We start from the raw sequence: 14,598 nt of genomic DNA on the forward strand, positions 1-14,598 counted from the left end.
ACATAACAAAGTCCATGTAGGATAAGTCCACAGCAAACATCATTCTCAATGGTGAAAAGCTGAAAGCATTTCCTCTAAGGTCAGGAACAAGACAAGGATGCCCGCTCTCACCACTTTTATTCATCATAGTATTGGAAGTCCTAGCCATAGCAATCAGACAAGAAAAAGAAAAGGAATCCAAATTGGAAAGGAAGAAGTAAAACTGTCACTGTTTGCAGATGACATGACACTATATATAAAAAATACGAAAGACACAACCAAAAAACTATTAGAACTAATAAATGAATTAGTAAAGTTAAAAGGTACAAAATTAATACAGTAAGTCCCCTACATATGAACCTTCAAGTTGTGAACTTTCAAAGATGTGAACATGCATTCACATGTCCAGTCACATCAGTTAGTTCACGTGACTGGTGTACATTGTCACGTGTATGCATCCTCTACAAGTGGTTGTACTTTGTGTACTTTACAGTGCTGTATAGAGTACAGTAGTATAGTATCTTTATTTAAAGCCCAGGATGTCCAGAGCAAGTGTAAAAGCAGTGGTATATAGCTGATTGTGTTAGTTGGGTACCTAAGCTAATTTTGTTGGACTTAAGAACAAATTGGACTTAATGAACGTGCTCTCAGAACAGAACTGTTGCAATTCCAATTGCATCAAGAAAAAAATACCTAGGAATAAATTTAACCAAGGAGGTGAAAGACCTGAACTCTGAAAACTCTAAGATGTTGATGAAAAAAATTGAAGCCAAGACAAATAAATGGAAAGATATACCATGCTTATGGATTGGAAGAATCAATATTGTTAAAATGTCCATACTTCCCAAGGTAATCTACAGATTCATTGTAGTCCCTATCAAAATACCAGTGGCATTTTTCATAGGACTAGAATAATCTTAAAATTTGTATGGAACCACAAAAGACCCCAAAAGCCAAAGCAATCTTGAAAAAGAACAAAGTTGAAGATACCACACTCCCTGATTTCAGACTATAGTACAAAGCTATAGTAATCAAAACAGTAAGGGGGACTTCCCTGGTGGTGCCGTGGTTAAGAATCTGCCTGCCAATGCAGGGGACACAGGTTTGAGCCCTGGTCTGGGAAGATCCCACATGCTGTGGAGCAACTAAGCCCATGCACCACAACTCCTGAAGCCTGTGCACCTAGAGCCTGTGCTCCACAACAAGAGAAGCCACCACAATGAGAGGCCTGCACACCACAACAAAGAGTAACCCCCACTCGCCACAACTAGAGGAAGCCCATGTGCAGCAACAAAGACCTAACACAGCCAAAAATAAATAAATAAATTTATTTTTTTTAAAAATGAGTATTAACTTTCATGAAACTTAAAAAAAAAAAAACAACAGTATGGTACTGGCAGGAAAACAGACTCATATATCACTGGAACAGATTAGAAAGCCCAGAAATACATCTATACTTACATGGTCAATTAATCTACATCAAAGGAGTCAGTAATATACAATGGGGAAAAGACAGCCCCTTCAATAAATGTTTTGGGGAAAACTGGACAGCCACAAGCAAAAGAATGAAACTGGACTATTTTCCTACACTATGTATAAGAATAAAGTCAAAATGGTTAAAAACTCAAATATAAGACCTGAAAGCACAAAACACCTACAAGAAAATATAGCACTATATTCTTTGACATAAGTCCTAGGGATGATTTTTTAGATATGTCTCCTCAGGCAGGGGTAAGAAAAACAAAAATAAACAAATGGGACTACATCAAACAAAAAAGCTTTTGCACAGCAAAGGAAACCATCAACAAAACGAAAAGACAGCCTACTGTATGGGAGAAGATATTTGCAAATAATACATTTTATAAAAGGCTTATATCCCAATTATATAAAGAAATCATACAACTTAATATAAAAAAAGAACAAACAATCCAATTAAAAATTGTGCAGAGGACCTGCATAGACATTTCTCCAAAGGACAAAAAGATAGCCAACAAACCCATGAAAAGATGCTCAGCACCACTAATCATCAGGAAAATGCAAATCAAACCCACAGTGAGATATCACCTCACACCTGTTAGAATAGCTATTATCAAAAAGACAAGAAATAACAAGTATTGGCGAGGAGCATGTGGAGAAAAGCGAACCCTCGTGCACTGCTGCTGGGAGTGAAAATTCATGCTGCTACTGTGGGAAAGAGTATGGAGATTCCTCAAAAAAATTGAAAATAGAACTACCGTATGTTCCAGCAATTCCACTTCTGGGTATTTATACCAATAAAACAAAAATACTGATTGAAAATGATATATACACCCTTATGTTCATTGAAGCATTGTTTGTAATAGCCAAGATTTGGAAGCAACCTAAGTAGTGTCCACCAATAGATGGATGGATAAAGAAGACATGTTTCACATACACATAATATATATGTGTGTGTGTATACATGTTTCATATATATGCATATGTGTGTGTGTATATATATGCCCACATATTTCACCTACCCACACAGTGGAATGCTACTCAACCATGAAAAAATAAAGTTTTCCATTTGCACAAAGGCAGCATGAATGGACCTGGAGGGTATGCCAAGTGGAATATGTCAGACAGAGAAAGACCAATGTTGTATTACTTCACTTACATGTGGAATCCAAAAAGCAAAACAGATGACCAAACCAAACAGAAAGATGCTTATAGATACAGAGAATAAACCCACAGTTGCTGGGGTGGGGGTGAGGGCATGGTTGAAAAAGGTGAAGTGGGTAAGAGGTATAATCTTACATTTAATATAAAATATTAAATGAGTAACGGGGTTTAATATACAGCATAAGGAATATAGTCAATATTGTAATAACTGTACAGTCACAGATGGTTAGTAGACTTATCGTGGTGATCAATTTCATAATGTATTTAAATATCGAATCACTATGTTGTACACCGGAAACTAACATAATATTTTATATCAACTATACTTTAATTTTTTTAAGTTTATTTTTACAATCCCCTAAAGTGAAACCTTTTGTCAGCATTGGATATTTCTAAATATGGGTAGACGCATATGTCAGTTATCGTGGTTAGCAGGATTTTCTACACTAGTTAATATATATTTTTTAATTGTTTTAATGCAGTGTTAGCAGTGTGACATTCTGAACAATGTTTCTTTCTAATTTCAGCCTGTGAGGTTGAAGCGGGGAAAGTGTACCAGGTGTCCTCAAAAGAGCACATCCAGCCATTCAAAGAAAACATGGAACAATTTATTATTCAAGGTAAATTCGGAAGAGATATGTTGCATATCCCTCCCTGTTCAGCAGAAAGGTAGAAGGCATTCTGAAAAATATGCATTGGTTTAAAAGGGATTATTTTGACATCACAGAAAAATAAATGATATTTAATCACGAATCACACAGTTGTGACAGACAAGCAATTGGCTAAACATGCTGTTTTGTGAATAATACTCTTTATTGCTGTTTTTCTAATGACAGCAGATACAATAGTTATTAGTTAAAATAGCATATATATATTTTTTATAAAATAGCATATATTTTTAAGGCATTAAAATTTTTATCTTTTTGTGATAGAGAGTTAGATATTCTTTTAAGTTTTATCTACACTTATGACTTCAGTTCAACCTGGTATTTATTTGCTTTGTCAAAACATTATGCTCAAAACAAGGTATATTGATGATTTTCTGATCATCAAAACATTATATTCTATCTTCTATAGGATGCATACATACCCCTGGATATTTAACACATTTTTTCTGGGGACCTTAAAAACTTTGTAAATGTTACCTTATTGATTCTTCCTATATTCCTATGAAATAAGCAGTGATGGGAAATTTCAGACAATATTAAAGAAACAAAAACAATTTAATAAAAAATTCTATTAATCTATTGCTGTTTGAAATCCTTGAAACATATCAAAACGTTCACTACTCCAAACATTTCTGCTTTGGAAAGTTATATACATATCTTCTGAAGATCAGATTTATATCAGGCCATGCTCTGGGAAGGTTCTTGCTCTTTTAGGAATTCTCCAGAGACTGACATGGCCTGAGACTGAGGCCAAATAGTGCTCTGAAGACTGGCTCCATCCTCTGTGGTTTTTATAGGTTGTTCAAGTGTCTTTAATGATGATATACAGTGAATGAGTTATGCTGGAATTTGATACAGCATTAAGCACAGCTCTTTTTTAGATGGGAAAATACCATTTAATCATTTAAGATAATCATGACAATAGAAACAGAAATTTGGTCCGTCACGTATCAGAGTGATTGTCATTTCCATTTCCTCAGGTCCTTGTGACTTAGAGTGGAAAATCTACCCGTGGAGTCTTAAATAGTACTTGACTGAAATCAGTGTCCTGTAATTACAAATTAGATGGGCCTGACAGCTCACTCAGCTCTTAATGATGAATGAAATGAGTCTTGGTTTTTCCATGCAGTGGACTTTTAGGATCAAGAAACTGTAATTTTATGGAATATTCTTTTTTGCTTATGGGTAGAAAGGAGTCCTTAATTCTATAACTCATTAAAAGAGAAGTCAAACAATTTGCTAGATTTCACATCCTAAAACGTTAATGAGTGTGTCACTCATATAGTTGTTCACATATGTGATTATATTATATAATATTTTTTATTTTTTTCACATCTTTATTGGAGTATATTTGTTTACAATGGTGTGTTAGTTTCTGCTGTATAACAAAGTGAATCAGCTATACGTATACATATATCTCCATATCTCCTCCCTCTTGCATCTCTCTCCCACCCTCTCTATCCCACCCCTCTAGGTGGAAACAAAGCACTGAGCTGATCTCCCTGTGCGATGCACCTGCTTCCCACTAGCTATCTATTTTACATTTGGTGGTGTATATATGCCCATGCCATGCTCTCACTTCGTTCCAGCTTCCCCTTCCCCTTCCTGGTGTCCTCAAGTCCATTCTCTATGTCTACATGTTAATTCCTGTCCTGCTCCTAGGGTTTTCAGAAACTTTTTTTTTTTTTTGTAGATTCCACATGTATGTGTTAGCATACAGTATTTGTTTTTCTCTTTCTGACTTACTTCACTCTGTATGACAGACTCTACATCCACCCACCTCACTACAAATAACTCCATTTCGTTTCTTTTATGGCTGAGTAATATTCCATTGTATATATGTGCCACATCTTCTTTATCCATTCATCTGTCGATGGACACTTAGGTTGCTTCCATGTCCTGGCTATTGTAACTAGAGCTGCAATGAACATTGTGGTACATGACTCTTTTTGAATTATGGTTTTCTCAAGGTATATGCCCAGTAGTGGGATTGCTGGGTTGTATGGTAGTTCTAGTTTTAGTTTGGTGAGGAACCTCCATACTGTTCCCCATAGTGGCTGTATCAATTTACATTCCCACCAACAGGGCAGGAGGGTTCCCTTTTCTCCACACTCTCTCCAGTATTTATTGTTTGTAGATTTTTTGATGATGGCCATTCTGACTGGTGTGAGGTGATACATCATTGTAGTTTTGATTTACATTTCTCTAATGATTAGTGATGTTGAGCATCCTTTCATGTGTTTGTTGGCAATCTGTATATCTTCCTTGGAGAAATGTCTATTTAGGTCTTCTGCCCATTTTTGGATTGGGTTGTGTTTTTGATATTGAGCTGCATGAGCTGCTTGTATATTTTGGAGATTAATCCTTTGTCAGTTGCTTCATTTGCAAATACTTACTCCCATTCTGAGGGTTGTCTTTTCATCTTGTTTATGATTTCCTTTGCTGTGCAAAAGCTTTTAAGTTTCATTAGGTCCCATTTGTTTATTTTTGTTTATATTTCCATTTCTCTGGAGTTGGGTCAACAAGGATCTTGCTGTGATTTATGTCATGGAATGTTCTGCCTCTGTTTTCCTCTAAGAGTTTAATAGTGTTTGGCCTTACATTTAGGTCTTTAATCCATTTTGAGTTTATATCTGTGTATGATGTTAGGGAGTGTTCTAATTTAATTCTTTTACATGTAGCTGTCCAGTTTTCCCAGCACCACTTATTGAAGAGGCTGTCTTTTCTCCATTGTATACTCTTGCCTCCTTTATCAAAGATAAGTTGACCATAGGTGCGTGGGGTTATCTCTGAGCTTTCTATCCTCTTCCATTGATCTATATTTCTGTTTTTGTGGCAGTACCATACTGTCTTGATTACTGTAGCTTTGTAGTATAGTCTGAAGTCAGGGAGCCTGATTCTTCCAGCTCCGTTTTTCTTTCTCAAGATTGCTTTGGCTATTCAAGGTCTTCTGTGTTTCCATACAAATTGTGAATTTTTTTGTTCTAGTTCTGTGTAAAATGCCATTGGTAGTTTGATAGGGGTTGCATTGAATCTGTAGATTGCTTTGGTTAGTATAGTCATTTTCACAATGTTGATGCTTCCAATCCAAGAACATGGTATATCTCTCCATCTGTTTGTATCATCTTTAATTTGTTTCATCAGTGTCTTATAGTTTTCTGCATACAGATCTTTTGTCTCCTTATGTAGGTTTATTCCTAGGTATTTTATTCTTTTTGTTGCAGTGGTAAATGGGAGTGTTTCTTTAATTTCTCTTTCAGATTTTTCATCATTAGTGTATAGGACAGGAAGAGAATTTTGTGCATTAATTTTGTATCCTGCTGCTTTACCAAATTCATTGATTAGCTCCAGGAGTTTTCTGGTAGCATCTTTAGCATTCTCTTCGTATAGTATCATGTCATCTGCAAACAGTGATAGTTTTACTTCTTCTTTTCTGATTTGGATTCCCATTATTTCTTTTTCTTCTCTGATTGTTGTGACTACAACTTCCAAAACTATGTTGAATAATAGTCTTGAGAGTGGGAAACCTTGTCTTGTTCCTGATCCTTGTGGAAATGATTTCAGTTTTTCACCATTGAGAATGATGTTGGCTGTGTGTTTGTCATATATGGCCTGTATTATGTTGAGGTAAGCTCCCTCTATGCCTACTTTCTGGAGTCTTTTTATCATAAATGGGTGTACAAAGATCAGTAAGACTAAAAGCTGGTTCTTTTAGAAGACAAACAAAATTGATAAACCATTAGCCAGACTAATCAAGAAAAAAAGGGAGAAGACTCAAATCAATAGAATTATAAATGAAAAAGGAGAGGTAACAACTGACACTGGAGAAATACAAAGGATCATGAGAGATTACTACAAGCAACTATATGACAATAAAATGGACAACCTGGAAGAAATGGATAAATTCTTAGAAAAGCACAACCTTTCGAGACTGAACCAGGAATAAATAGAAAATATAAACAGATGAATCACAAGCACTGAAATTGAAACTGTGGTTAAAAATCTTCCAACAAACAAAAGCCCAGGACCAGATGGCTTCACAGGTGAATTCTATCAAACATTTAGAGAATATCTAATACCTATCCTTCTCAAACTCTTCCAAAATATAGCAGAGGGAGGAACACTCTCAAATTCATTCTATGAGGTCACCATCACACTGATACCAAATCCAGACAAATATGCCACCAAAAAGGAAAACTACAAGCTAATAACACTGATGAACATAGATGCAAAACTCCTCAAGAAAATACTAGCAAACAGAATCCAACAGCACATTAAAAGGATCACACACCACGATCAAGTGGAGTTTATCCCAGGAATGCAAGGATTCTTCAATATATGCAAATCAATCAATGTGATAAACCATATTAACAAACTGAAGGAGAAAGTCCATTTGATCATCTCAGTAGATGCAGAAAAAGCTTTTGACAAAATTCACCACCCATATATAATACTTTGAATCTGTGTTTCATAGACCAGGCATTGAAATTTTCTTTTGAATCCATCTTAAGTCATTTTTTTGAATGAATAACAAAATTATGTTTTTCACCCCAGGTGGAATTACGAATTGTGCTCACAATCCACACATGATCAGCTATATCTGATATCTTTTGATATCATTATAATGATTCCCAGGGTGGGTAGAGGCCTTCAGAATTTGTCTGGCAATTCACTTGCATGGGAGACTGTATCCTGGCACACTAAATTGATAAGTGTCTATTCATATTTTACCAGTCGTCCATGAAGACGTTTATCCCCTTTAGTATGAAATTCAGGCAGTAGTAATTCTTATACTTATCTATGATAAATGAAACCATAACTCTTATAAGGATAATAACCTGTGTGTTCTTACAGGTGTGAAATGCTTCACCTTTTTACCATTAGATTAACCATAATTATGTGAATCTTTCTTCACGTCTCCTCCTCCAGCACTTTCAGTTACCCTTTTATTTCTTCTCTGGTCCTCTTCAAATGTTGTATGGTTGAAAATTTTTTTGAATGCCTCCTATCCGCCCAGACATTCTTTGGGGTACTGAGTCACAGCAGTGAAGAAGAAAACGTATGTGTCTTAATGGACCTTACATTGTACATTATCTGGAAGACAGAGAGTGACAACAGCAAATCCTTTGGAAAAACTTATGTAGATCAAGTGTGTCTAAAATGTGGAAGAAAAACAGGTCCGGCTTTAAACACGGTTGCTCATGAGCCTGTGTTCAGTGACATATAGTGAAAACAGTGGATTTCAAAATACACTTCTCTAAGAATATGGCCAATTTTTTGTACCATATTTTTTCTAGTTATCAGGACAAAATTCTAAAATTAAATTTATACACTAAAAAATGCATTCCAACTTAGTACAAATAATATATATCAAATCTTCGTTTATAATTAGGCCTTCCTCAGTTATAATAGTGTTTTCTTACATTAACCTTTGTGCTCAGATTACCTTACACAGATATATTCAAGTTTTTTTAATATCCCATCAAAATCTTTTCAATGTGTTTCATTTTCTAAAGCTAAAGTCTCTCTCAGACAATCCAAGAGACTATACCCAATGCTGGCAAACATTTTAATTGCATTAGCTCTCACAATATAATAGAGACTTCTCTTATTCTTGTAATTCAGCCATTTAGTCTCTGAATCACACTCTAAGAGCTTCTGATTTCATCCGGCCCAGTTATCCATCGATCCACCCCCTTTTGCACTCCCATCTTCCCAGTTCTGCTCAAGACAAGATTTTATGGCCTCTGCTTAAACACCTCTTTGGGAATGTCCCTCACCTCTGCCCTAAAATAGGCATATTTAGAGTTGAGTCCTACCACCACAAGGCAGTTACTGATTGTAATGGTGCCAGCTGAGTGCCATCGTTGGGAGACTTGAGAATATAGTGTGAATAAATAATGTTCTCACCACCCCCTGCCAGTTTTATATTCTTTGTAACATTTAACTATTCTCTGTGATTGAATTAGTTATTCGTCCCTAAACAATGTAAGGTCCATTAAGAGAGCAGCTTTGCTTTTCTTTTTGCTGTATCCCTACACCTGGAAAAATGCCTGCACATAGTATACACTGTCCTGCTCACCAGGCGAAAGCCCAACAACCCTCATTAAGCCCATATTTGTACCAGAGCAGCTCGACATTGTTTTCTTGGCAGGGTGGTGGTCCTTACACAACACTGACTGCTGTCACCTTAAGTCATGACGAACACCTGCTGCTGGAACTCACTTCTCCTCAGCAGTGCTGTAACATTTCCCTTGTAAATTTAGTTTTCTCAATTTCTGAGATTTGTTTCTGTCTTCTTCTCTTGAACCTCCACAATCTTCCTGTTCCATTTACCTGTTGCTCTAATGATAATCTCTCCTCATACTCTGGTAAGAAATTGTACAGATGGTCCCACACCCACCCACCACTGCATCTGCAAGCCTGGCCGAGGAACTTGGGCTTTACCCTGAATCTGCGTGAGCAGAGATTTGAAGGTTTAAGAGAGGGTACACTAGCAGCCATGGAGAGGAGCTAAGTGGAGGCTGCCCAGACTTGTAGGCAGGAGGCCTCTTCCAAGATTGTTGGGTCATGCTGTTAGAGAAATGAAGGGCCTGTTCTGGGGGAGTAGTAGCAGTGCTGGAGAGAGGATAGATCTAGGGATATTAATAACACAGCACGGAAATTATGTGGTGACCAAATGAGCGTAGAGGTGATGGATGGTGTCCCGATTTCAGGTCTGAGTGCCCGGGTGAGTTGTGATATGAATCACTGGAGTAGAGAAGATAGATCTTGGGAAAGATTGGAATGGCTAGCATGATCACCTTAGGTGGACACGCAGGTGGATATTCCAAGTGAGCAGGTGTATGTATGCAGTAGACATGGGCGCGGAACCAAGATGGAAGATTGGCCATCACCAGCAAGGTGATTGTTTAGTGCATGTGATCACCTAGGAAGATAAGAAAATAGACTCCGGGATAGAATTCTAGAGGAGAATACGTTTCTGGGGTGAACAGAGGAAGAGAAGCCCCCACAGGTGTTAGTAATTAGATAGGTAGAAGGAGCACCGAGAGAGGCAGTTTTGGGGGACCCAGCGTGAGGGGTAGTTTCAGAAAGCAGGGATGATCATAGTGGTACATGTTCCTGGATGGAACATTTTTCTTGGATTGGCATGGGCAGAAACCAGTTTTCTGAGCTTTTGACATTGAAGGCAAGTGAGAAAGTAGAGTATAACTCTGCAACGATTTTAAAAGTTATTGTGGGACAAGTGTAAGTGATGCATAAGTGTTTGACTTCACTGTTTAATTGAAGTTGCTATAATAAGCTTATCTCTAATTTATGCCAACGTATGGGATGATTTTATTTTTGTGCATTGTTATGAAGAAAACTAACTGATAATCTCCAGATGGTTATGCAGCATTTATTTATTTTAAATTTATTTTTGTAGTTTTTGTTAAATTTTCTTTTGTGCCGCCTTTTTTTTTTTTAAGAAGTAGGCAACAAGAGGTAAGAAAATGAGATAAATGGATCACTGGGGAACTTAATGCTTAGCTAGAATTTCTCCCAGAACCCAGCACACTCGTTTCCTTTTAATTTTTTTCTTTCTTTTTGAATCCAAGTTGTATTTTGGACAAAGTGTGCATATGATAACCGAATTTCTGGGCTGTAAAGGACCTTAGTTAAAGTGGATTGCCATTACATGTCTGTGCGTGTTGAGGTTACTGGGAAAGAAATAGGAGCCTAGGTCCCTCTTGTTGGCCTTCACAGCCTTTTTACTCCTATAATTATATTTTGATAAAGGTATATTTTAAAACTTAAGCACAGCTGTTTTTTGGGTGAATGGCAAAATTTTTTAAAAGTAGTTCCCTTCCATGGTATTAAATGAAGTTAAGGCCCTTGTGATTTTTATAAATCAGAAATAGCTAATGAGATTTTTCATTAGACTCACTCTCAGTACCTCCACCCCCTCTTCTCCCAAACATTTCTTCCTTAATCAAAGCATCGTAAATTGTAGCTGAGCTAGAGAAATAGAACAAAGAAAAAAATGCATAAATCTGTAATCACATGTTTATAACTAAAAGGGTGTTGAAACCTCAACTCTAAATATATAATTTTTTAAAAACAAAATTCAACTGAGTAAATTTGAAGATCTAATTGACTTTATTAAACAATGCATGAATCAGGCAGCATCTCATCTGGCAAGCAAAGAGATACTCTATTACAAATGAAAGTTATACAAAATGGAAGGTTTTTATAGAAAGGAAGGTGGGACAAGGAAGTCATCAGCAAGAGAAAAGTGAAAGTTCATTTCAGGAAAGTGAGAATTCAGGGTGATGACAGCTTTTCATTGGCCGAGCTTGTTGCTGGGCAGGAAGAACATCTCCCTTCCTCCTGCCCAGGAAGTAGAGGCCCCTTCCCTTTGGAGGTGTGAGGACCCTCTCTTCCTGTTTGGGTGATTGACCCCCAGTGGTAGGCATGAGAGCTCCCTGTGCACGCCTTCCAGACCCCAATTTTAGTCGAGGTTTCCTTTATTAATTTTCACATTTACCCCTTTTGAACAAGATCTTTCTTTAAAGCATCACTGATCAGGAGTCAGGTTCTCCACATCTAGTGGTTTGTCCCTCGGTCCCAGGAAGGACCTTTCCTGGGTGTGCTGTCTCACATAGGAGGGAAAGTTTGTGGACAGAAATTGCTTGAGGTCACATTTGTGTAACAAGGTAGGGTAGTAAGGAGAACTCTCGGCCAGTTCTTATCCAAAGTCTAGATTTTATTAAGGTCATAAACATTGGAAGTCATCTTGAAGTGTTGAGCTAACATCACCTTATGAGGGACATCATTTTTAGGGATGGCTACATTTATTTGTTCAGGCCAAGGGTTAGTCAGGTTTTTTGCACATGTGGGAAGAGAATCTCCTAGCTTAAAATAAAAAGTTATCCTAAAGATGGGGGTTGCTTTTGAGATTTCTTAGAGATTTCTTAGTGAGTGAGGACAAATCTGAAGGGAGGTCATTATCTTTCCAGGCCAATGTCAGAAAAAAGGAAAGAAAGAAATGAAGAATAAAAGGTTTCATTTTTAGTTAAAGTTTGAAGTCTTGATCTGGCATTTTGGGTAGAAGTAATCTGCATGATGTCAGCTACTTCTCTTCATCAATTTGTCTTGGAAGTCTCCAGTGTCTGTACTGGACCAGATGTCAGGTGGAGCCTTCTTTAGCTGTGTTCTCAAGATTCAGTGCCTTCTAGTTTTGCAGCAGTGTCAGTGGTCAGGAGCACATGGTAAGGTCCCTTCCAGCAAGGCTTAGGGCTGTCTTCCTCTGATGATGTTTCCAGAACACCCAGTCACTGGGCTCCAGACTGTGACCAACAGGATTCTTTGAACTGGGATCCAGGAAAGCTTCTTTGACCTGTTGACGACAGGCTTGAGCATGAGACATTAATGACTTACAGTATCTGGTCATACTAGTATGAGACACCGAGGGCTCAGCAGAAGGTCATATGCCAATAGACATTGGTCAGCTGGTGACTGTCTCATGTGGATGGAGTTTATGGATCCCAAAGTGGGTACTGCAAAGAGTCAGCAAGACCAAAGGCAATACCTTAGGTGAGGGGAGTCCAGTAATTTTGGCAAGTTTATAAATTTTGAGTTTCAGGATCATATTAGCTCTCTCAACTTTATCTGATGATTGAGGATGATAGGGACAGTGATAATTCCAAGAAGTTTACAAGGTTTTCATTAAGGTTTGTATAATTTGCCCATGGAAGTGGGTGTACCAATCACTGGAGATCGTGGAAGGTGTATCCCAAGTGGGAAACATTCTCTAACAGTTTATTTGCCACTGTGAGGGAATCAACCCATCCAGAAAACATACATACAAGAACAAGAACAAGGACATGTTGATAACTCTTGTTAAATGGCAGTTGAATGACATAGCTGTAGGTGTTCAAAGGGTCCAGAAGGAGGAGGTCTGAGGCCTCTGGGGACAAAATGATTTTCCAAGGCTATGGCACTGGAAGGTCAGATAGACATTGCTGGTAGACTGTTTTTGCAATTTTGTGGAAGTCTTCCCACCAATGTCACTTCATAATTTGTATTATATTAAATGCACTATGGTGGAGAAAGAAATGCAAAAACTGAAAAATGGGGTTTGCCAAGGAGCTGGGAAGAATCTAGTGGCCATCTTGGATTTCACATCACTCTGGCTGTTCATTCCATTGACAGACACTGGGGAAGGAGAACACTGCTAAAAAGGAGAAAAGGAAGTGGAAAGGGCTACAGAAGATAATGACTCCATGGCTTTTCATTGGCTGAGTCTTTGCCATGAATGAAGTGGAGTCTTTCTTCTTTCTGGTGGGCTCTGCTATTGTCACAGGGCATGAGAACTCCTCCTTCTGGTCTCCCAAATCTATCTAATTGTGGTTTCTGTTTATTACATTCCCCCCTTTTGATCAAGATCTTCCTCTGAAAACATCGCTGATCAGGAGTCAGGTTTTCCAGTTTCAGTGGCTTTTTGCTCCTCAATGTCAGTAAGGGCCTTTCCTGAGTGTCGTGTCCCATGTTGCAGGGAAAGTGCACAGACTGTAAACCAACTGAGGTCACATATAGTAACAAGAAAGGATGGAGAACTCTCAGACACTTTTTATCTAAAGCTCATGTTATCGAAACCAAGGACATTGGAGATCATTTGGTGGTGTTACATCATCATCAAAGGTTTGGAAACAAACTTCCAACAGACTTGGTCTGGATCTTGGCAAAACTCTCATCAGATGTCATTTGCTCCAATTCTGGGAAATCTTTACTTTCAGGTCACAGTATGATGTGCAGGTCCATTCAGGATTCGGGGTTTTCTTTAATTGTGTCACGTGAATCCAAGAGTCTCTTCCTAGGTTTGGTTAGCAGTACTTGATAGGGGCCTTTTCATTGAAGTTGAGGAGAGTCCTTCTGGAGGAATTGTTTCCAATAGATGAAATCTCCAGGTTGAAATAGATGAAATCTCCAGGTTGCAAGGTGATGCTCAAGGTCTTTGTCTCCTGAGGACACACTGTGAAAAAGTTGCTGTACCAAAACATGGTTGTTTTTAATAGAAGCAATCAGGCCTTTGCAATATTGGACTATCTCCCCTTTTATCGGTTGTGGGTCAAAACAAGCAGGAACCAAGTGCATTCGGCATCCTCTGACTACCTCAAAGTATGAGTTTATGAATTCCAGAGGGGGTGGATCTGAGATTTAGAGGGACTAGCAGCAGTGCTTTTGGCCAAGGTATTTGGAGGGCCTCTAGAAATTTTGCCAATTGAGTCTTGATAATGTCTTTAGTGCATTGGACTAAACCAGGGGACTG

The 14,598-nt window shown here is 37.9% G+C and overlaps 1 protein-coding gene across 1 annotated transcript in view; it reads left to right on the forward strand.

Annotated features, from left to right (window-relative positions):
* FMN2 (formin 2) overlaps positions 1-14,598 on the forward strand; it is a 336,742-nt gene that overhangs the window by 245,215 nt on the left and 76,929 nt on the right. Inside the window, exon 14 of the mRNA XM_036829555.1 lies at positions 3,147-3,239. Coding sequence (XP_036685450.1) covers positions 3,147-3,239 — 93 coding nt within the window. The remainder of the gene's footprint in view (positions 1-3,146; positions 3,240-14,598) is intronic.

This window comes from Balaenoptera musculus, chromosome 16 (genome assembly GCF_009873245.2).
Source record: "Balaenoptera musculus isolate JJ_BM4_2016_0621 chromosome 16, mBalMus1.pri.v3, whole genome shotgun sequence".
In the NCBI taxonomy this organism is placed as follows: Eukaryota; Metazoa; Chordata; class Mammalia; order Artiodactyla; family Balaenopteridae; genus Balaenoptera; species Balaenoptera musculus.